The sequence below is a fragment of the Anomaloglossus baeobatrachus genome, chromosome 5 (assembly GCF_048569485.1).
Source record: "Anomaloglossus baeobatrachus isolate aAnoBae1 chromosome 5, aAnoBae1.hap1, whole genome shotgun sequence".
Lineage (NCBI taxonomy): Eukaryota > Metazoa > Chordata > Amphibia > Anura > Aromobatidae > Anomaloglossus > Anomaloglossus baeobatrachus.
The window spans coordinates 533,619,689-533,643,552 of record NC_134357.1 but is presented as its reverse complement, the minus strand read 5'-3'; the positions used below and the strand labels follow the sequence as shown (position 1 = coordinate 533,643,552).

The 23,864-nt window shown below is 47.6% G+C and overlaps 2 protein-coding genes across 2 annotated transcripts in view; one reads left to right on the top strand and one right to left on the bottom strand.

The window, feature by feature from the left end:
* Window positions 1–1,614, bottom strand: part of LOC142312921 (uncharacterized) — a 77,273-nt gene extending 75,659 nt beyond the window's left edge. Inside the window, exon 1 of the mRNA XM_075351910.1 lies at window positions 1,273–1,614. Within this exon, the coding sequence (XP_075208025.1) occupies window positions 1,273–1,614 (342 nt within the window). The remainder of the gene's footprint in view (window positions 1–1,272) is intronic.
* LOC142312920 (uncharacterized) overlaps window positions 1–23,864 on the top strand; it is a 183,777-nt gene that overhangs the window by 19,807 nt on the left and 140,106 nt on the right. Inside the window, exons 2-6 of the mRNA XM_075351909.1 lie at window positions 14,303–14,452; window positions 14,582–14,761; window positions 14,844–14,967; window positions 15,051–15,148; window positions 16,999–17,089. Coding sequence (XP_075208024.1) covers window positions 14,375–14,452; window positions 14,582–14,761; window positions 14,844–14,967; window positions 15,051–15,148; window positions 16,999–17,089 — 571 coding nt within the window. The 5' untranslated portion in view covers window positions 14,303–14,374. The remainder of the gene's footprint in view (window positions 1–14,302; window positions 14,453–14,581; window positions 14,762–14,843; window positions 14,968–15,050; window positions 15,149–16,998; window positions 17,090–23,864) is intronic.

The window sequence follows — 23,864 nt, the reverse complement described above, 5'->3', positions numbered from 1 at the left end:
GTATAACTTCGCCAAGTACTGTGTGCTACCGACTTTTTGATCAATTCCCAGGCTGGCCGCAAACTAGGTCCTACAACCAAACAGGCCACACGGTCTCCTGCTGCTCCGCGTCCGGCGCCAGCAATCAAAAACGGTCCCACTGGAAGCGAGATAAAGCGTCAGCCACAGAATTCAGAACCCCCAGCACATGTACAGCACAGATCCACAAATTAAGCTTCAGACATTTCAACACCATATGCCGCAAAAGATCCACAACTGGAGGAGAATCCGCTGTCAGCTTATTGACACACTGAACTTCCCCCAGGTTGTCACACATGAAACGCACCTTTCTGTCTCTCAAACATTGACCCCAAACCTCTATAGCCACAACAATAGGAAAAAGCTCCAACAAAGCCAAATTCTTAGTTAAACCGGAAACCTGCCAAGAATCAGGCCACTTGCCAACACACCATCTCCCCCCAAAGTATGCCCCAAAGCCACTAGACCCCGCTGCGTCCGTATAAAGGACCAACTCATCATTTGACACCACTTCCCGAATCCATAATGACCTCCCGTTATACAACTGTAAAAAACGGGACCACACTCTCAAGTCCGCCTTGTGCTCAACCTTCAAACATATGAAATGTAAAGGATGCGACACCCCTGCAGTGGCTTGGGCCAAACAACGGGAAAAACTCTTCCCATAGGCAAAATCCTACAAGCGAAATTCAACTTCCCCAATAGGGACTGTAAATCCCGCAAATGATTTTTTTTAGCCTCCAAAGCCCTTTGAACACCATTCCTCAAATCCAACAACTTGTCCTCCGGCAAACGGCACTCCATAGCAACCGTATATAACTCAATTCCCAAGAATTTCAAAACCGTAACTGGACCTTCAGTCTTTTCAGGTGCCAACGGAACGCCAAAGCGGCGAGCAACCTGCTCCACTGTCCTAAGCAAAAGGGAGCACTGCTGAGATCCAGCAGGCCCCATGTACAAAAAGTCATCCAAGTAATGCAAAACTGAATCCAAACCCGCCTCCTGCTTAATTACCCACTCCAAAAAACAACTAAACTTCTCAAAATAAGAACAATAAATCGAACAGCCCATAGGCAAACAACAATCTACATAAAACTTGTTCTCACACAAACACCCCAGAAGGTGAAAACTTTCTGGGTGCACAGGTAAAAGGCAGAAGGCGGCCTCCACATCCGTTTTTGCTAAAAGTGAACCCCGGCCCAACTTCCTCAGCCATTCTACCGCCCTATCAAAACGAACATACGATACTGATACCAGCTCAGGATCAATCCCGTCATTCACCGACATACCAGTAGGATAGGACAAATGGTGGATCAGACGAAACTTATTAGTTTCCTTTTTTGGAACCAAACCCAACGTGGACACCACAAAGTCAGGCAATGGGGGGGCATCAAATGGCCCCGCCATCCGTCCTAATTCCACCTCCTTCCGCAACTTTTCTGAAACAATCTCCCCATGTAACCGAGTCGACTGCAAATTCTTCAAACCAATCTCGCCAGGCACAACAACTGACGGTATTTTAAAACCGACACTGAAACCTTCATGCAACAACTCTGCCGCCACCCGATCTGGATATCTACTTAGGAACGGCACCATCCGATCTACCCTCACCCGGGTATTTCCTTTTTGACGAAGGCTCTGCGGCCTTCCCTTTTCCTTTCCTAAAGCACTTGAGTTAACTGTGTGTGCCGCCACAGCCCGAACACTCGTGCTTAAACCGGCAGGTGGATCCAAAACGGCAGTCTTTTTCGTTGAACTGCCAACAAACACCTTTCTTGGGCCCCAACGAGGCGCCAAAAGATCCCCCGCCGGAACTCCATGAAAAGGACTGCGAGGCCGGCTTCGGCGCAGCCATCAACCGCATCCACAAGCTAATTTCTTTGTGATCCCACCGTAGGCTGGGCCTAACCGCCTTTCTCTGACGAAACTGCTCATCATATTGTAGCCAAGCAGTCCCCCCGTAAGTTCTATACGCCTCACTTATGGAGTCCAAGTAACAAAAAAGCGCCGAACACTTATCCGGAGCCTTCTCCACTACCACACTGGCCAATATCACAAACGCTTGCAACCAATTCTGAAACATGCGCGGAATAAGGCGATAACGCTGCCGCTCTTCATCATCTTTTTTACTCTCATCCGGTTTAACCCGATCAAGGTTAAACTTGTCCAAAGGAAGCAAAGAAAATATTTCCACATATTCGTCTTTCCATATTTTCTCCCTAACCTCTTGTTTCAAATGCCCCCCCAACGGCCCATCAAAGCATACCTTCACCTCCCCTTTCGCCTTGTCGTCCAAACGGACTGCATCTACCGTAGCCGCTGCTGAAGTAACTGGAGCCGCCACAACCGACACACTAACACCACTCCCACTGTCTACCACACCTGCTGTAGTGCCCAAACTATCCTGAACCATCATGCCAGACGCCCCCTGCCAAACCATGCCAGGGCTCCCCACGTGGGTGAATAAACCCCTAACTATACTTAACAATTCGGATGCCAAACTGCCGTCACCAGGCACCACATTCATACCCTGCCCACCACTCGGGCCAGCGAGCAAACCGCCCATACCGCCAGAAACCACATTCAAACTCTGCACGCCACTCATACCACCAGACTCACCACCAACTGCCAAACCAACTGCCAAACTCCGAGAGGGTCCCGAAACAGCCGTCACATGTCCTCCTCGTCACGTTCCAGCCGGTTCGTCGTCGTCATCGATATCACCCGAGATGTCATCCTCTGCGCCGTTGTCCTCCACAATGTTGTCCTCCTCACTGGATTCTGGTCCAGGGAGCCCACCGTCCGGTAGGCTCGACCTATGACCCAATCCGCCCGCAAAAACGTTTGCCTGCGGTGCCGTCCCCGACGCTCCATAAGCCGATTTTCTTGTATTACTCCTGCCTGAGGCCTGCCGGACGGCATCCCCACACGATATTCTTGATTCCGATGCCGCCATGTCGTCCTCTGATCTCCTCCCTCGTCGGCCTGACCCCGCTGATCTGGGCCGCCTTCTTGATGTCACTGCTGCTGCCACCTGAGCCCTATACTCCTGCATAGGCACCGCACGCCGCTTTTTGGGAAGCCGCCCTAATCCTTCTCATCCCCCTAAAGCTGCTGCCAGGTTCTGCGCTGCCATTTCCGGGTCAGGTGACACTGGTTCAGAAGCACATGACCGCGCCGCCGCCCCATGTGACCGCGCCGCTCCACGTGACCGTGACGCTCCACGTGACCGCGCTGGGTCACGTGAGCGCGCCGAGCCAGGCAAGTGCAACGGGCCAGGTGAGTGCGCGGGGTCAGGTGAGTGTGCCGGGTCAAGTGACTGAGTTGGGTCAGGTGACCGCGCCGAGTCAGATGACCGCGCCGTGCCAGATGACCGCGCCGGGTCATGCGGATGCGACACGCGCGTCACCACTGAGCGCTGGGATCCGGAAGTAGAGGGAAGGCCGGCCACATCATTCACCGCCCCGCTTCTTTTCTGCCTGCGTCCTGACTTCTGGCTTACGCCCCGCGATGTCCCGTCTTCTGGATCCATCTCTGCCGTGGGTCTGCCGATTGGCTCTTCCTCTGCTGCCGGTTCCTTGTTGTCATCTCCGAGCTGAGGCACTCAGGAGGTCGCAATCGACGCTGCCACTTCGGAGGCAGAGGGGTCCCATCTTCACCGCCGTCGCCGTCACCGGATCATCGCTGCAGCTGCTCCTCCATCCACTGCTGGCCGCGCTGCTCCACTATCCTCATCTGTGCCATGAGGCCTTCCATCTTCAGGATCCAACGAATCAAGCTGCCGTCCAGGTAGGAATGATTCAGAACGCCGTCCAGGTAAGAATGCTCACCCTCACCCCTGGCCTGACCTATATATATACGACCCTCTCTAGCACCACCCCCTGACCAATCAAACTAACTCTTAATCCTAGCTGCCCCTTTAGTTCCACTCACAGCTTTCCTGTACGACTAAATTATACTTTACATTTACCCCTTTATTAACCCGATGGCCTAGCATTCCTCCTAGTCATGCTGCTCACCCTTGAGCCCCTCTGGGGCAGCGGTCCGGGCTATTCCTTTCTGTCTGTGCACGGACTTCTGACTGACTTCTCACTATCTTTACAAGTGTACAATACAAATCCCTTTAAAAATCGGTTTTATTAAATAATATTAAAATTGCCCAGGTGAATAAACCCAAAAACTCAAACAATAAATCAATAAATAATGGGGAGGTGACATAGAATAGGGCTAGCCGAATCCATAAATCATATAGACAGAAGTCAAAAGGTATAAAGATTAATAATCCAATATACACATCTACACTCCTTTGACCCTAATATGTCACTGTGTCTGGCTCTGCCTATCAACGGAGGGTATGACACCCTAACGTAGCTGGGCGCCTCCGTTCCTCGTCGGCTATACCTTACTCTCCCTAGAAAACCCTATCAATCAATAATTAATACTGTACCTAATGATATCACATCTAACAGGAATTATAATAATCCACTGTAAATCATATAAGAACAATACCTTAGAAAATAACTAATTGGGTACATATGCTCTAACACCTGTTGCCACAATAAGCTCAGAGCATGTTAATATACATGATCAAAAATAAAGGTACTTCCCTCACGCTGATGCTATGTGCATGGCCTCATCACGTTTCCCCGCCCGTCATCGGATCATCAGGAGGCCCAGGGTAATAAAGGTAAGAAGGAAGATTCCAGCATCATATATGGTAGTCATATATGGTTGACTTCTCACTGTCTCCCAAGATGTCCGTCCACTCCACTGACTAGCCCCTCCTCCTCCCTGGTTTCTAACTAGTGGATTGCATGAGTCCCGACCAATAGGTGGCCATCCTTCAGTTCCAGCTCTAGCTTGTCACCCAGTGTGGGGAAAAGGGCGTGGATGGGTGTGTTTGTAGTGTTTTACCAGCACTGGCCTTCCAGGAATCCAGGGTTGATGTAGTACCCTGACACTCAGGGGCACCACATTTACATGGGTTGGCTGCATATATGAGGGTCTATAAAGGTGAGTGGCTTCTGGCATTGTCTGTTGTTCATGAGTGGCTTAACAAAGGAAATGCGACACTTGTAGCCCATGTCTGGAAAAGCGCTATGAAAAGCGCCCATGTTACGCCCAGCAAAGCGCTTGTAAAAAGTGTTCAGAAAAGCGTCGGTGAGCACAGCCCCGTTGAAGAACATGGGCTATTTTCTAGCGCTTGGCACTGGAAAATAGCCTCATCGCATTTTTTTTCCATTGTTTTCTATTATATAAAAACGCCCATAAATTGAGCACTTTTGCGCCGGCTTTTCCTTTCAATTTTTAATTTTTTTTATAAAATCCCATGTTCTAATTTTCAGCACTAATCACCGCTCTCAAAATCGCAGTGATTAGAACTTGCAAAAGTGCTGGTGTGAAAGAGACCTAAGGGGGCTTTCATTTTGGCGCTTTTAACAGCGCTAATTGCAAGTGCTTTACAAGCGCCAAAATCGCATGGTTTTAAAGCATGCGCTTTACCTGCGCGGTTTGTGCACTTTTCGCGCACTTTCTCAAGCGCGCTTTTTCTCTGCATTTTCAAGATATGCTATGACCCTTTGCAAAGGGTCATGAGATCTCTGAAAAACCATGAAAAGCGTGCAAAAAAGTGCTAGTGAACAGAGCGTCATAGCAATATGTGAGCTATTTTCCAGCACTGGAAAATAGCTTATGCCCTAAGGAATTTTAAGTGCTAGGGCTTAAAAGGCCAAAGGAAGCAATATTAAAAATCTTTCTTTTTCGCAGAGATTTAGCGCTCTCAAAAGCGATGGTGTGAGAGAGGCCTTAAGGGAGCTTTACACGGTAGCGATATCGCTAGCAATTTGTAGCGATAGCGAGCGTGTAAGTACCCGCCCCCGTCGCGCATGCGATTGTTTGTGATCGCTGCCGTAGCGAACATTATCGCTACGGCAGCGTCACACATACTTACCTGGTCGGCGGCGTCGCTGTGACTGCCGAACAATCCCTCCTTCAAGGGGGAGGGACGTTCGGCATCACAGCGGCGTCACCACCCATGTAACATCCCGCCCACCTCCTTCCTTCCACATTGTGGCCGGCGGCAGGTAAGGAGACGTTCCTCGCTCCTGCGGTGTCACACATAGTGATGTGTGCTGCCGCATGAGCGATGAAACACCTGGATAAACAACCCTTACCAATTTTTGAGTTTGGGACGACCTCTCCATGGTGAACGATTTTCACCATTTTTGAGGTCGCTTAAGGTCGCAGGTCAGTGTCACACGCTGCGATATCGTTAATGACGCCGGATGTGCGTCACTAACAACTTGACCCGACGACAAAACATTAACGATATCGTAGCGTGTAAAGCCCCCTTTAGGCTAACTTCACATGTTCACATGAGCGCTTTTTCCATTGCTAATCAGTGCTCTTTGGCAGCGGCGATTAGTGATGGAAAATAGAACCCAGAAAAAGCAGGCGCTTTTGCCAGCGGCATTAAATACAGCTGGTGCGCTCTCCGTCTGGAGAAGCGCAGCGCTTTTGCCGAGTGCTAAGTGCTCGTGAAAAGCGCTAGTGTGAAAGTCCTCTAACGGGGATCAAACAGTAGCCTAGCGCTTGGGACAAGCGCGTCGTTTTCCCGCTGGAGTGTGCGCCTCGTTTAGTTAATGCTGCCTTGAAAAGTGTCGGCTTTTCCTTCAGATTTTATTTTGTAATAAAACCTCATGTTCTATTTTTCAGCGCTAATCACTGCTGAAAAAAGCGCTAATGTGGAACTGTCCTTAGCCTGCTTATACAACAGCGCTTTTCACAGGTGCTTTCACAGTCCTGAGAAAAAGCGCTCAGGAACAGTGCTCGTGTGAATGTGGCCTTCACAGGAACTAAAGCAATGTGAAATGAAATTTTTTTTTCTATCATTTTACCTTAAAAATGTTGCTCTAGACCCAATTTATTTCTGTTTAGAAGAAATAACACATCAAAGTGCACCAAAAAATTTGTTACCCAGTTTGTTCTGAGCGCGCTGATACCCTACATGTGGTCAGAAACCTTTGCTTGGACAAATGGGAGGGCTCGAAACAGAAGGAGTAATATTTGAATTTTGGAACGCAAATTTAGCTGAAATAGATTGCGAACACCATGTTGCATTTGCTTGGCCCCTAAGGTAACGAAACAGCAGACACTCCCCACAAGTGACCCCATTCTGGAAACTAGACCCCTCAATGATTTTATTTAGGGTTATAGTGAACATTTTGAACTACAGGTACTTCACAGAATTTGATAATCTTAGGTCGTCATATTGAAAAGTTTCATTTTTTTTTTTTACAGAAATGTTGATTTAGCACCAAATTTCTCACTTTTTCAAGAGGCATCACCAAAAAGTGGACCTCACAGTTTATTTATTTTTTTAAGAGCGCAAGGATACCCCACATGTGGCCATAAACCTCTGTTTAGACAAATGGAAGGGCTTGGAATGGAAGAAGCACCATTTGAATTTTGGAAAAGTTGAAATAAATTGCAGGCACCATATCACATTTGCAGGGTCCCTAAGGTTCCTATACAGCAGAAAACCACCACAAGTGACCCTATTTTGGAAACTAGACCCCTCAAGGATTTTATTCAGGGGTATAGTGATCATTTTAAATCCACAGGTACTTCACATTTAGGCTATGTGCCCACGATCTTGTGTTACTGCGTCTAGGACACAGTGCCAGCCCTCATGCGGAGATGCGAGTGTTGTCCCCAAAAGAATGTAGCTGACCCTGCCCATGATCAGGGTTTGGGCTGCTGCTGAGAACACTTGTCTCCGCAGCAAACAATTGACATGCTGCGGCTCAGAAAGCCACGCCACAGGTCAGTTTATACTGCAGTGAAAAGAAGCACAGTGGACAGATTTAAAAAAATCCTTCCACTGCGCTTATACTACACAACGCAGCGTTATGGACGCAGTGAAAACGCTCTGCGTCCAAAACTCTTCAAACCTTAATCGTGGACACACAGACTAAAAAGCTAGGATGGATGGATAGACAGACAGGTAAAACACATATATAATGTCCCACCCCCTATATATTCTAAGCTGGCACCCTTTAGTGACTTTCATGTGGCACTAAAGGGTGTTGAGCCAAAAAATAAATATATTAAAAAAAGACGTGTTGTCCTCACTATTTTTGACAGCCAGCTAGGGTTAAGTAGACGGCTGCAGCCTACAGACCACAGCTGACAGCTTCACCTTGGCTGGTGATCCAATTTGGACGTCACCCCTGTTTTTTAAAAATTATTACAATTATAAAAAACGTGAGGTCCTCCCCCCCAAATTGGTTTACCAGCCAAGGCGGAAAGCTGGGGTCTGGTATTCTCAGGGTGGGAAGGTCCATGGTTATTTGGCCCTTCCCAGCCTAAAAATTAGGAGGCTCTAGCCCCCCAGAAGTGGTGCATCCAATAGATGCGCCAATCCTGGAGCTTCGCCTATTTTGAACACGCCCCTATCACGTGACAGAAATTACGTTATACCTGGAAGGAGCCCGTATGTGGCGCCCTGGTCAAGCCAGGCCATCACAGGAACTACACCAACACACCCCACACCCCGGTTAGGCACACCAAAGCCAAAACATAAAATCCTTGTTGCCTTCCTCCAGGGGCTGATGTCCACACCAAGGGGGTGGGCCAGGCGGTTGGTCCCGCCCACCGAGGAGTTCACAGTCCTGGAGGCGGGAAAAGGAAGTCAGTCAGAGAGTGGAGTTTGAGAGTTGGAGTTGGAAGTGGAAGGAAAGTGGTAGTGGAGCAGACAGAAAGCGGTCCAGGTGTGTGGCCCGGACGGAACAGCAAGGTTGGCAGACGGTGGTGACCGTCTGCAGGAGAGGCCTATTGGAGCTAGCCATAAGGACCGTGGATGGGCGGTGGCCCAGCGGTACCGGACCGGTACGCAAAGAGAAGCCAGCACCAACCGGCAGGGCTTACGGACCCCGACAAGGCTAGGAGTCGCCGCTGAAATTGTCAAATCCGTTAGCGAAGGGAACCTCCAGGGTTTCCCAGCAGCCAAGTCCCGATAGAAGGCAACAGTCCAACCGTTAGAGGGAAACACAGCCACCGCCAAGGCTACAGTTCCCAGGGCCAGAGCCTGCGGGCAAAAGGGGCTCCTTCAGCACATATCCAAGCTGGGGAGCGGGTTACCGGTGGGAACCCATCGGAGCCGTCTACACTACACAGGTGCAGGGAAAGGCAGTCACCATCAACCTGCCGGGAGGAGAAACACCGCAGCCGTCTGTGGGACCCGTCCATCCAGCCGTTTGTTTTACCGGAGACTGTGTATTCGTTACTGGCTGAGTGAGTACCACCGTGCCGTGCGGCACAGCGCTGCCCCTGCGACCCTGCACCTCACCAGGCCCCGTAACCCGCCTGCCATACATCCCTACCCCTCACCGGGCCCCGTGACAACCAACCCCCCTACCCATGGAGGGGAGAAAACAACATCCAAGCTGCTCCCTGTCACCGCTCCCGGGATCCCCATCCAGAGCAGCGGTGGTGTCACCAATCTCACCACAACCGTGGGTGGCGTCACGGACAATATCCCTAAACCCAAACCATTCCTCTTTTCACTCACGGGCGAGGAACGCCGCTCGAGTCCCCGGGATCCGGCCCACCGCTCGAGCCACCACCGAGCAGCAGCAGCAGCCGGACCCGAGTAGTGGGAGAGCGCAGCGTTCCCTCCTCCGCCCGCGACACGTACAGTCTAGCATCTATCATATATCTAGTGTGTGTCTCTGCAGGTGGAGGTATGTGGAGATTCCCTATTACTGGGGAGGAGGAGGATGATGATGATGATGATGATAATAATAAAAAATCCTCACTTCCTATTACACTTTATGTCGAACCCAGGACATGAGATAATCACCGCACAGCAGATGTACAGTATAATTGAGGATAATGAGGCTGTTATGGAGGGGATTTCACCAACATTGTGCAGGGAGTTTGTTCTCCCTATCAGGTCTGTGGAGTCGCAGTCGGTGTTCATTTTGGTGAAGTAGGTATAAAATGGACCGACTCCGACTAAATATATAATAAATTGGGTACAGTAGTTCAATGCAGAATGTGCTGAATATTTATTCATAGGAATTTGGGAAAGTTATGAAATGTCCTATAAATGGCTGTTCTATCCATGATCTAAGGCTACATTCACACAGCGTTTTTGCTGTGTTTTTTGAGGATACGTTTATTCAGCTGCAAAAGCAGATCAACTTTTTAAAAAACCACATCACTTAAAAGGTTTTTAAGCTCATAGATATGTTTTCAAATTTATGGCGAACCCTCAGGTAACCCTAAATGAAGGTCAATGGACACAGGTGGCTGAATATGAAGGAATTGCTTAATCACCCATTTACAGTGTCTAAAAAATTACAAGCTGAGGATTTAACTCCTGGCAGTTTCATAAGGGAGTGGAAGAACTTGCTATTTTGCCTGTTCCAAAGAAGAGGTTTAATCGCAGAAGGCATTTCTGATTCAACTATCGGAAAATAAAATTCTTTTGGCAGCTGTTTATGTGGACCCAAGTCATAGTATACTGCTTGATGATCAACAGCTTACTAAAGGAAAGAAGCTCTGACTGAGGTAGCAGTTAGGATGAGTGGCCTACAGGACTGTCACGTGCAAGAGGACTTGGGTCCTGACAGTGCTACTGCTGCCATATCTTCATCCTCATCAGATTAGAAGTTTACTTTTGACAAGTATTTGGATGACATGGAGGAGGCAAAGCGTTGCCGCAAGGAAAAATATTTCACTCCATCTCCTGACCTATAGCAATCAGATTGACCATATTTCAGCAAAATTTTTCACTTGCTCTCAAAGAAATAGCCTTAAAATTATTAGGTCAGATTTGAGGTCATCTATGAAGGAGGATCTGATGGAGGCAATTCTATTTCTTAGAACAAATTCACAAACTGCACAGATGTTATTTAGTATATTTTTGTTGAAAACTGATTTTTGCCACTTACTGTATTTTTCGGACTATAAGACGTACTTTTTTCCCCCGAAATGTTGGGGGAAAAGGGGGGTGCGTCTTATATTCTGAATGTAGGGCTGCGGGGAATGAGGGTGCTGCGGTGGAGCGGGTCATCGGCGACACGAGCAGACTGTAACAGCGCCTACTGTGACCACGTGGGCCTGCTCATTTCATATGCACGCCCATCCTCCCGCCCATCATCAGCTGAAGCCGGTGCTGACAGGTGGGCGGGGGCTGCATGCATAGTAAACAGCCGGCTTGCATGATCACCCCTGGCAACTACAGCCTGGAGTGACCATGTGCGGCTGTATTCACTGCCCCCTGCGCATCATCATCAGCGCGGGGGGCAGTGATTAAGTACGATATACTCACCGTTCCCTGCAGCATTGCGATGTCCTCCTGTCTGCCGGCTCACTGATGTGTGTGGAGACTAGCGGTGTGCACAGCGATGACGTCATCCCTGTGCTCACCGCTCTCCACACACATCAGCGGCCAGCAGACAGGAGAACATCGCGATTCTGCAGGGGAACGGCTCCACAGAGGTCAGCGGCGCTGCTGCTGGTACAGAGAGGAAGATGATCGATGCTGCAGGGAGTGAGGAAAGGTGAGTATAAACGTTTATTTTTTTCTGTGCCATAGGATACAGTCCATATAGCAGGAAGAGGGCATATACGAGGATGGGGGTATATTATGAGCAGGATGGGGGTATATAGCAGGATGGGGGTATATTATGAGCAGGATGGGGCTATATAGCAGGATGGGGGTATATTATGAGCAGGATGGGGATATATAGCAGGATGGGGGTATATTATGAGCAGGATGGGGTATTCATCAAAATGGGGGTATTTATCAGGATGGGGGTATTTATCAGGATGGGGGCTATACCAGTATGAGGGACATATATACAAGGATGGGGATCATATACAAGGCAGGAGGATCATTACCAGGATGGGGTACCTTAGTAGAGAATTTGGGGACATCACCCCCATAACAGTGTCAGCAGCAGATCCTCGCCCCATAACAGTGTGTCATGACCACATTTTTGCTTAAAATTTCATTTTCCTATTTTCCTCCTCTAAAACCAGGAAGCGTCTTATGGTCCGGTGCGCCTTATAATCCGAAAAATATGGTACATAGTTTATTACATAGAGTTTATATATATATTGTGTGTGTGTTTGTTTGTGTGTGTATATATATATATATATATATATATATATATATATAAAAATGTATGTGTATTATATATATGTATAAGACAAAAAAGGGGGACCAGTCGCACACTGTGAAAAACCAAAATAAATTCCACCTTAAAAGTTATAAATGGAGGTACTTGGTATATTATAATGGCCATTGTAATAGTAGCCCAGTGCCCCTTCACGGCACCCTCCTTTGCTGGGTCCTACACTAAACTGCATCTTTTCTGGGCTATAAAAACCTACAAGATCAGCAGGTGAACAGAAAGAAGGCTAATGAAGCTTCCTGGAGCTAAAGTGCAAATGCAGCAAAAACAGAGCATCACTCCCTGTTATATGCATTATACAATAGTGTGCCGCCCCCGTGGCCAGCAGCCGGTGCTGCTCGGATCTGGGCCTTCTGTGGGTGGTGGCTCGAGGGTCCCCGGACCCAGGGGTCTCGCGGACACGCCGAATAAATGGGGGGACGTAGATATACGGGCTGGGCCGTAGTAAGTTCGTGACGCCACCCACGGTGTGTGGTAAGTAGGCCACCACCGCTGCAGTATGGTGCACCCGGGGAGGATGTTGTGGCAGCTAGTTGTTAACCCCTCCATGGGTAGGGATGGTGGCCCCGGAGCCCAGTGTCTCAGTGCAGGGTATGGCGACCGCAGGGAGTGTTGATGTACTCACTGTTAAGAAACCACACAAGTCTCTGGTAAACCAAGGTGATGGTGGCCGGAGCCGCGGCCTGTTGCATTCGAGTCCCCCACCCGGCTGGTGGTCTCTATCCCTTTTCCTGCCCTGCTTTAAGTAAGGTAGACTTCCTAGCGTGAAACTCAGGAGTCCGCTCCCGGCTGGATGTGGCCTAAGGAGCCGTGCCTGCAGACGCTGGCTCGTGGGATCTATGGGCCCTGGCGGTGACCTCTTATCCCTTTCGGTGGGCTGTTGTCTTCTATGAGGGACTTTGGGTGGGACAGGACCTCTAGTCCTGGCCTCAATCGGTGAATTAACCAGTCCGCTTGTTTCCAGTTCGGGCCTCAGGGTCCGAGTACCCCCCTTTGTGCTATGGTTTCCGGGTCGGTTCCCCGTGTCGGTATCGGCGGGCTACAAACCTGTCCCGGTCCACCTCGGTTCTGCCGAGACGTCTTCCCTTCTCCTGCTGACAGAGACCAAAGTCTGCCTCCTAGCCAGTGGCACCAGGGCTCCTACCCTGGTACCGTTCAACTTGGACTTCACTGCTGGAGCTACCCCTAGCTCCAGCCCACACTCCTCTCCAAACTGAACTCTACCACAGAACTTGACTGAACTGACTGTTTTCCTGCCCCTGGCTGTCTAGACCCCTGGGTTGGCATGTCCCAACCGCCTGGTCACACCCACTGGTGTGTCTGTCTGTCCCTAAGGGGGTGACTAGGGTTTCTGGTTGGCTGTGTGTTGCCTAGTGAGGGAATGGTGTTATGCGGGGGTCTATTTGTGACTACCTGGTTTTGACAGGGTGTCACAATAGAACCTAAACAAAATGAATATATATATATAATATATAATATATAATATATATATATATATATATATATATATATATATATATATATATATATATATAATGTGTGTAATCTACAGTATATTCGTGTATTAAATATTTACAATTAGTTTTTTGTGTTCTAAAGTTGTATTCCAATAAATATATTTTATGTTCTAAATCTAAATATCTTGATTATTGTATCAGAAAAAATGATTAAATGTCTGATGTTCACATTGTACTATAATACATTTTCCACTTAAATATAAGCAATATATGTGGAAGTCAGAGTCGGTGCAAGGGAAATTGAGGAGTCGGAGTCACAGGTTTGGCTTACCGACTCCACAGCCCTGCTCCCTATAATGAGGGATATTTCTCATTCCTAAAACTGATATGTATGTAGCAGCGCTCTTTAGTGCGATCATACAACATGGAGGTATTATTATTTTTTTCTGTGTACAATGACAACACTCGATGCCAGATAGCGAGATACCTGCTCTGTTTAACCGGCTACATGTGAGAATCGCTATTGATTACAGCATATAAGGGGTTAAAAATCCAGATTTTCCAATCATCATAATGTAATAATAGATCATGGAGAACATCGGTTTATATCTTCTCATTTAGGTCCCTGCAATATTGGAACCTGTCAGTGGAGATCTTCTATATCAGAGAATTGTCCTGATTGACCCATCAAGGATGGATACGGACAGGGACAAGATGGCGGAGAGGATATTACACCTCACCCTAGAGATCCTCTTCCGGCTTACTGGAGAGGTGAGAGATTCTGATGACGTCACATTACATCATTCTTATCTATGGGAATAACAGATGGACAGAACTGGAGAGGTGAGGACTCTGGAAATGTCTGTAGTGAGATTTATTAATGTGTCTCTCCATAACCAGGATTACACAGTAGTGAAGAAGACCTCTAGTGAGCGCTGTCAGGACCCTGTGTCTGAGGGATGGGGAAGACCCCTGAGCCCAATCACGGGGCCTCCACCTCACCCCCTGATACATGAGGACATCAATGACCAGAAGATCCTAGAACTCACCTACAAGATGATTGAGCTGCTGACTGGAGAGGTGACACTGCTGGGAATGGTGGGACATTATACAGTAACGCTATGAAGGGATCGGGGGATGACGGTATCATTGTATCTGTCAGGTTCCTATAAGGTGTCAGGATGTCGCCATCTATTTTTCCATGGAGGAGTGGGAGTATTTAGAAGAACACAAAGATCTGTACAAGGACGTCATGATGGAGGTTCCCCAGCCTCTCACATCACCAGGTAATAGACAGGACTAAATACACACGACCTATAATTATCTGTATGTAAGGAATGAATTCAGTCCCTGTATGTGTCTCCTCCAGTTCTATCCAGTAAGAGGACAACACCAGAGAGATGTCCCCATCCTCTTCTCCCACAGGACTGTAAACAAGAAGATCCAGATGTTCCTGAAGATCATCAGGTAGATGGAGAGAAGGTGACATGAAATCTCCTATGATGTGTAGGCGGCTGGGAAGGTCTTGTGCTCAGTCTTGTTTTATCCACCAGTATTACAGTCAGGGCCAGAAATATTTGGACAGTGACACAAGTTTTGTTATTTTAGCTGTTTACAAAAACATGTTCAGAAATACAATTATATATATAATATGGGCTGAAAGTGCACACTCCCAGCTGCAATATGAGAGTTTTCACATCCAAATCGGAGAAAGGGTTTAGGAATCATAGCTCTGTAATGCATAGCCTCCTCTTTTTCAAGGGACCAAAAGTAATTGGACAAGGGACTCTAAGGGCTGCAATTAACTCTGAAGGCGTCTCCCTCGTTAACCTGTAATCAATGAAGTAGTTAAAAGGTCTGGGGTTTATTACAGGTGTGTGGTTTTGCATTTGGAAGTTGTTGCTGTGACCAGACAACATGCGGTCTAAGGAACTCTCAATTGAGGTGAAGCAGAACATCCTGAGGCTGAAAAAAAAGAAAAAATCCATCAGAGAGATAGCAGACATGCTTGGAGTAGCAAAATCAACAGTCGGGTACATTCTGAGAAAAAAGGAATTGACTGGTGAGCTTGTGAACTCAAAAAGGCCTGGGCGTCCACGGATGACAACAGTGGTGGATGATCGCCGCATACTTTCTTTGGTGAAGAAGAACCCGTTCACAACGTCAACTGAAGTCCAGAACACTCTCAGTGAAGTAGGTGTATCTGTCTCTAAGTCAACAGTAAAGAGAAGACTCCATGAAAGTAAATACAAAGGGTTCACATCTAGATGCAAACCATTCATCAATTCCAAAAATAGACAGGCCAGAGTTAAATTTGCTGAAAAACACCTCATGAAGCCAGCTCAGTTCTGGAAAAGTATTCTATGGACAGATGAGACAAAGATCAACCTGTACCAGAATGATGGAAAGAAAAAAGTTTGGAGAAGAAAGGGAATGGCACATGATCCAAGGCACACCACATCCTCTGTAAAACATGGTGGAGGCAACGTGATGGCATGGGCATGCATGGCTTTCAATGGCACTGGGTCACTTGTGTTTATTGATGACATAACAGCAGACAAGAGTAGCCGGATGAATTCTGAAGTGTACCGGGATATACTTTCAGCCCAGATTCAGCCAAATGCCGCAAAGTTGATCGGACGGCGCTTCGTAGTACAGATGGACAATGACCCCAGGCATACAGCCAAAGCTACCCAGGAGTTCATGAGTGCAAAAAAGTGGAACATTCTGCAATGGCCAAGTCAATCACCAGATCTTAACCCAATTGAGCATGCATTTCACTTGCTCAAATCCAGACTTAAGACGGAAAGACCCACAAACAAGCAAGACCTGAAGGCTGCGGCTGTAAAGGCCTGGCAAAGCATTAAGAAGGAGGAAACCCAGCGTTTGGTGTTGTCCATGGGTTCCAGACTTAAGGCAGTGATTGGCTCCAAAGGATTCGCAACAAAATATTGAAAATAAAAATATTTTGTTTGGGTTTGGTTTATTTGTCCAATTACTTTTGACCTCCTAAAATGTGGAGTGTTTGTAAAGAAATGTGTACAATTCCTACAATTTCTATCAGATATTTTTGTTCAAACCTTCAAATTAAACGTTACAATCTGCACTTGAATTCTGTTGTAGAGATTTAATTTCAAATCCAATGTGGTGGCATGCAGAGCCCAACTCGCGAAAATTGTGTCACTGTCCAAATATTTCTGGACCTAACTGTATATGTGTTATACTTGTGTAATGAGAGCGGTGGAGATGGCAGGATTAGAGCTGATCATAGATGTGACTTCTCCATCTGTGTGTGACTATTACAATATTTGTTTCAGGGTGAAGATCTGACCCATATTAATACTACAGAGACATATGTGAGGGGTGATGAGCAGTGCAAAGAGGAGATTCCTACATATGGCTACCCAGGTGAGTAGTGACCACTAAATGCAGAGAAGTCACAGATTCTTCTCAGTCTCAGTCTGTGCCTGGTTTATCTGCGGTGTAGTCCGGCCATATCACAATCAAGTGGTCACCATTCTCCTGCTAAATCACTACATGCTCCTCCACCCAAACTGTCCCCTTTACTTTAGGCATTGTAAATGGTTGTAGTGAGACTGGTTTTGGCTGGAGCTTACTGCTCTAATGCTGGAGGTGTTACGCTGCAGGGATTAGTCCTGGTGCTAGTCGGGAGACTGGTGTTGCATCGGCTGGCCAGAGGACTACAAGAGCAACAGTCACTGGCAGTAGATGAAAACGTCAGCAGGTATAGAGGCTCTGTCCAGGATGGATGGACGAACGGATGGCTAACAGCTGCTAATGACGATACTTTTTTTTTTCAACCAGAATATTTTTATTAAAGATTTTCCTTTAAAACATACATCAAAGCTGCTTGCTAATGGCACCGGTCACCTAGCTGCTGAGCTCCAGCCACCTCGACTCCTAACCGGCTCACTGCGGCTCACCAGTGGCACCAATCTCTCTGCACACGGGGGGAAAGTGCTGCGGAGGTACCCAGGAACGTGGCATGCCAAGGGGAAAGTCCCAGAAGAAGCCGTCCCCGGCGAAAGTTACAGACTTCTTCTCCAGCACGGGACGAGGGAAAATGGCAGCAGCATCCTCCTCCACAGCTTCCTCACGCTCATCCAGGAGGGGATCCACAGCAGGCCCAGACTTGGACACAGACGCTGCAGATATACCGCTTACCAAAGGTACCATGCAGAAACTGCTCAGTGCCCTCCGCTCATCACTGCAGCAGGATTGGAAAGATATGGTGGCTGAGCTGAGGGGAGATATCACTGCCATAGGCAGTCGCACAGCACACATTGAAACTAAAATGCAGGAGCTGACAAAGTCACACAATAGCCTCATTGATGCTAATGCAGCACTGGAGGAACAAGTGCAAAAGCTCCATACCAAGGTCTTGGATTTAGAGGACAGGTCCCGCAGAAACAACATAAGAATCAGAGGAATTCCAGAGGCCATACCAGACAAGGGGCTGCAGAGCTTTCTAGGCTCCTTGCTGCAGGAGCTGCTCCCAGACCTGTCTGCAACTGATTTCCTGGTGGACAGAATACACAGAGTCCCTAAGCCTAAATCCCTCAGTGCTGATGTCCCCCGGGACACTTTGGCTCGCCTGCACTTTTACAAGACCAAAGAAGCCCTGCTGCAAGCCCTGAGAAGGAGGCCGCCTCTGTCTGAGCAATTCCGGCACCTGTCCATTTTTCCGGATCTGTCTGCAGGAACCCTGGCAAAAAGGAGGGAATTTACCCCTTATACCAAAATTCTCAGGGATGAAGCTATATCCTATAGATGGGGTTTCCCTGTAAAGATCCTGCTTTTCCGTGCAGGAAACACCCACGTCTGCCATTCCCCACAACAGTTGGCAAAGCTCCTATCCTCATGGAACATGGCAAATCTCCCGGCCAGATCTCCAAGAGCCACAGGATCATCCCAAAGGGATAAAGTGAATGAAGATTGGTCCGTCGCGTGAGTTATGTGATATGTCTGAGTCGCGGCTGAGACTTAGTTGCTACTTTTAAGGTCCGCTGGTTCTGTTCAACCAGGACCCTGAGCCCCCATGGCGGTACATTTCCACCATACCGCAGGCCCCCTTTTTGGGCTTTTTTCTATGTGGACTGATGCTCCCTACATCAGTAATGTTAGTGATGTTAATGTTGTCAGTGTTACCTCTTTCCTGCCTAACCTTCCTTTCTCCCCCCGCAGCTCTAGGCAAGAGACTTTTTTTCATGTACAATGGTATTGAACTGTATGTCTATAAATGTTAGGGGCCTGAACTCGCCGGCCAAGAGATCCATGTTTTGGCGGGAAGTGGTTAAATCCAAATGTGACGTGATTTGTGGTCAAGAGTCTCATCTCCTCCAGGGGGACTCGCACAGGTTAAATAATGCTAAATTTCCTTTCATACTGCTGGCTTGTGGGAAAAAAAAAAAGGCTGGAGTATTCATTTGTGTAAAAAATACTGTTGCGTTCACACTACATTCCCAACATTTAGACCCTGAAGGTAGATACGCCATTATTAATTGCTCCATAAATGGCTCTAAGTATACTATTGCAACCCTTTACGCCCCCAACTCTGGTCAGATCAGCTTTCTGCGGAGGTTTCTTTCCAAGCTTTCATCCGTTACAGAGGGTAAGCAAATAATCTGCGGGGATTTTAACATGTTAATGTCCAGCACTCTGGATTGCTCCAATACTGCTGTAAAGAGGAAGGAAATGAGCACAATAATTTCAGAAAGGCATCTCCATGATATATGGAGATACCAACATGCAAATGAGAGGGACTACACATTCTTCTCACCTCGGTTCACCTCATACAGCAGATTGGACTACTTTCTGGTTGAAAGCTCACTTATTTTGGATTGCTCAGATTCAAAAATTGGACTTATAGCTTGGTCGGACCATGCCCCCATATACCTGACAGTCCAGGAGCAAAGCCGCACGCCCGTTTTTACCCGGTGGCGCATGAATGACTCCCTCCTGGCCTGTAGACAACTCTCTGAGGAGTTGCAGGCCGACCTCGCAGAGTTTTTTAAATTTAATGACAACAAGGAGGTGACAGAGGAAACGCTATGGTCTGCACACAAGGCCTTTATTTAGGGGGTCATTCATCAAAATTGCCACTAGGGAGAAAAGGAGGCGTCAGGCAACTTCCAAAGCTCTACTGTCCCACATAGCGCTTTTAGAAGCCCACAATAAATCTGCCCCAAACATGTCAACATCTGACGAACTCAGGAAACTAAGAACACAGCTCCGCCAATTGCTGATGGTAGACTATGAGAAAAATTTAAGATCCCTCAAACAGCGGTACTATATGATGGGTGACAGGGCGGGTGCCTTACTAGCCAGGAGGGTTAAAAAACGAGAAATGCAAAACAAAATTGAATACCTCGTGACGGATTCTAATGCCACAATACGCAACCCAACGGGAATAGCCAATGCATTCGCTGATTTTTATCAGTCTCTCTACAACCTTAAAAATGACCCCACTGCCCCAAAGCCTACCCAATCGGCAATTAATTCCTTCTTAAACAATATTAATCTTCCTCGGTTATCTACAGTACATCTAGAGCAACTAAATTCCCCTTTCTCCCTGGAAGAGGTTCGCCAGGCGGTGATCACAGCCAAAAGAAATTCAGCTCCAGGCCCAGACGGCCTCACTAACTCCTATTATAGGCAATTCACTGAAACCCTGTCTCCTTTCCTCCTGAGACTTTTCTCCTCTTGGCGAACCACAGCAGATATTTCACCAAATAATCTAGAGGCCATTATAACTACCCTGCCAAAGCCAGGAAAACCCCCTACATCACCAGGAAACTTCAGGCCACTATCCCTCCTAAACTGCGACTTAAAATTATACGCCAAAATAATCTCAGCTAGAATACATAAAGTCCTTCCATCACTGATTTCCCCGGATCAAGTGGGGTTTGTGGCGGGGAGGCAGGCGAAAGATGGGACGAGACGTATGCTGGACCTGATTGCGGTGGCTGAGGGGAGGAAAATCCCCAGTGTATTCCTGTCCTTGGACGCAGAGAAGGCGTTTGACAGGGTGCACTGGGGATATCTGAAATCTGTACTGGCCAAGTTTGGATTTGAAGGCCCCATACTTACCGCCATAATGGCACTATACTCTAACCCTAACGCCAAAGTTCTGGCATCCGGATTTATATCTCGGAGTTTTGAATTATCCAATGGGACACGCCAGGGGTGTCCGCTCTCCCCTATCATCTATGCCCTTGCTTTAGAGCCTCTGGCGCAGACTATCCGTGAATGCCCTCGGATCTCGGGGATTCGAGTGGGGAGTACAAACCATGTGATCAGTCTATATGCGGATGATGTGATTTTATCCTGCACTAATGTAGAGGTGTCCCTAAAACACGTAATGGAGATCCTGTCCTCCTTCGCTCAAGTCTCGTATTACAAGCTTAATATTACCAAGTCCTTAATTTTTCCGCTCTTCCTGCCCGCCTCAACTAGAGCCACTCTTTCTCATCTTTACCCTTTCAAATGGGAAGACGAGGGTATCCCCTACCTGGGTATTATACTGGCCCCGCTACACTCCGTGATCCGGAAAAATCTGCTGACCCTGCACACCTCACTGGATAGAGAACTTACTCGCCTTTCTCTTCTCCCGCTCTCTTGGGTGGCGAGAATGCAGACCTTTAAAATGATCTGCCTCCCAAAAATTATCTACTTACTTCGGTGCCTGCCCCTAACAATTCCGCAACGGTATCTCACCAAAATTCATTCGCTAATGAGTAAATTTATATGGGCTGGGAAAAAACCTAGAATAGCCCTGAGATGCATGCATGCCCCGTTAAGTGGTGGAGGAATGGGTATTCCTAATATTCTAACATACCACAGAGCCGCTATCCTGGAACCGGCTCGAGATTGGTGGAGGAATGATTCAGACTTAAGATGGTTACAGATTGAGTACACCTGGGCACAGGTCCACTCCCCTAAACAATTCATAGACTCCCTGCTCCTAACCCCTTCGCCCCCCGGCGATCTTCTACCCACCACAGCAGCTCTAAAGAAAGCTTGGTCCTTGTGGAGCAAGCCAGTGTCACATGCTTTAGGTCCCAGCATTCCCCTTAGATCGCTAGAAGCCTTCATTCCGAACTTGAATCTTGCCGCCTGGACACGTGGAGGTCCAATCACCCTAGCAGATCTCTATAGAGAAGGCGTCCTACTCCCGTACTCAGAAATGTGTGATAAATTTAACCTTCCCCGACACAGTCTATTCCAGTTTTTTCAAATACGTCACTTTCTTCAGTCCGCTCCTCATCTCCCGGCTCCCACGACAGCTGACCATGCCTCAATTAAAAAATTCTTTCAAAATAGCAAAATCAAAGGCCTTTCATATATCCATAATATGCTAAACTCCCCACAACCGGACAAACAATTGCCGTATATGCTCAAATGGGAAAAAGATCTAGCTTCTCCGCTTCCGCCGCAAGAATGGTTCGCGGCCTCAAAATGGATCCACAAGTTCTCTTCTTGTCTCAATCATATAGAGCAATTAAAAAAGGTTCATCTGAGGTGGTACAACTCCCCTACTAAACTGGCTTCTTTTTCCCCACATGTGTCACCACTGTGCTGGAGGGGCTGCAACCACAGGGGCACCTTATGTCATATGTGGTGGTTTTGCCCTAAGTTATCTAACTTCTGGCAGGAGGTGTTCAATCTAATCCATGAGGTTACTAGTCTCCGCCTTTCTCCAAACCCAACCTTAGCGGTGCTACACATTGGCTTAGATGGGATCCCGGATCTTTTAAAAAACATCATTTCTCACATTCTCATAGCTGGCAGGTACTGTGTGGCATACAAGTGGAGGTCGGTGAGCCCCCCTACAAAAAGAGATCTAATTGAGAGGATCAACCTACACTGGCTATACGAAACCAACTTGGCCCCCAACCTAGAGAAGAGAACGGCGAGACTTAAACAATGGCACCCGTGGGCCACTTCCCTTTATGCAACGGCCCTCCCCCAGATACCGACACCTACACCATAAATAAATTGATTATGCCTAAGAATGTCTTGTAGAGCTGCTTCCCCCACCCCCTCTCTTTCCCCCCTCCCTCCCTGCTCCTATGTTCAGGTTGTTGTTGTAAGGGGTATTTAATGTCCCAGATTGATATTCTGATAATGGCTCGAGGCTATTCCACCTCTTGCTACTCAATGCTCCTGTTCTTGATGTTGTTGTATGAGAAGTTTGTATTTTTCTGAAAACTCAATAAAAACCTTTATGATAAAAAAAAAAAAAAAAAAAACATACATCAAACAAAATCAGGGTTAACATAACCCCAGAACCCAATTCCCTCCCTCCCCCCAAAAAAGCTCTTGCTAGATTGTTCATTACCCATAGTGATTAGATGTCGCAGTATATACAGGAATAGTCGAGGGTGCAGTAATCAGCGAAAGTCTCCTCCTATTTCAGGGGTGGGCAACCTTTTTTCTGCCGGGGGCCATTTGGAAATTTCTACCAACTTTCGGGGGCCGCACAAAATTTCAATCTTTAAATGACCCTGCTATATTTGGTAAAACAATTAATTAACTCACCCCTACTGTGGGGGCCGGAGCTGCTTCTCTTTGGTGCGGCTGTGATGTTTGGTGATACTAATCATGTTTCTTTTCACAGCTGCTTTTTCAGGTTTGTCTGAGTCTGGAGCACAGTTAACTCTTTGTGATAATATGATTGGAAAATCATATACATCACATAACAGACGCTGTATATTATTCACAGGAGACGCTGGAGGCACATATATCATATAGGAGACACTAGGACTGCTATATATACATCACAGGAGACATTGGAGGCTCATACATCACTGGAGGGGCTGTGGGCATATACATCACATAGTAGATGCTGGGACTGCTGTATATACATCACAGGAGACACTGGGGGCACATACATCTCACAAAGGCATGGAGACATGTAAATGTCTCAGCCCCTCCTGTGATGTATATGCCAACAGCATCTCCAATGTGATGTATAAGTCACAGGAGACGCTGGGGGCATGCACAACACAAGAGGGGCTGGGGGCATGCACAACACAAGAGGGGCTGGGGGCATGCACAACACAAGAGGGGCTGGGGGCATGCACAACACAAGAGGGGCTGGGGGCATGCACAACACAAGAGGGGCTGGGGGCATGCACAACACAAGAGGGGCTGGGGGCAT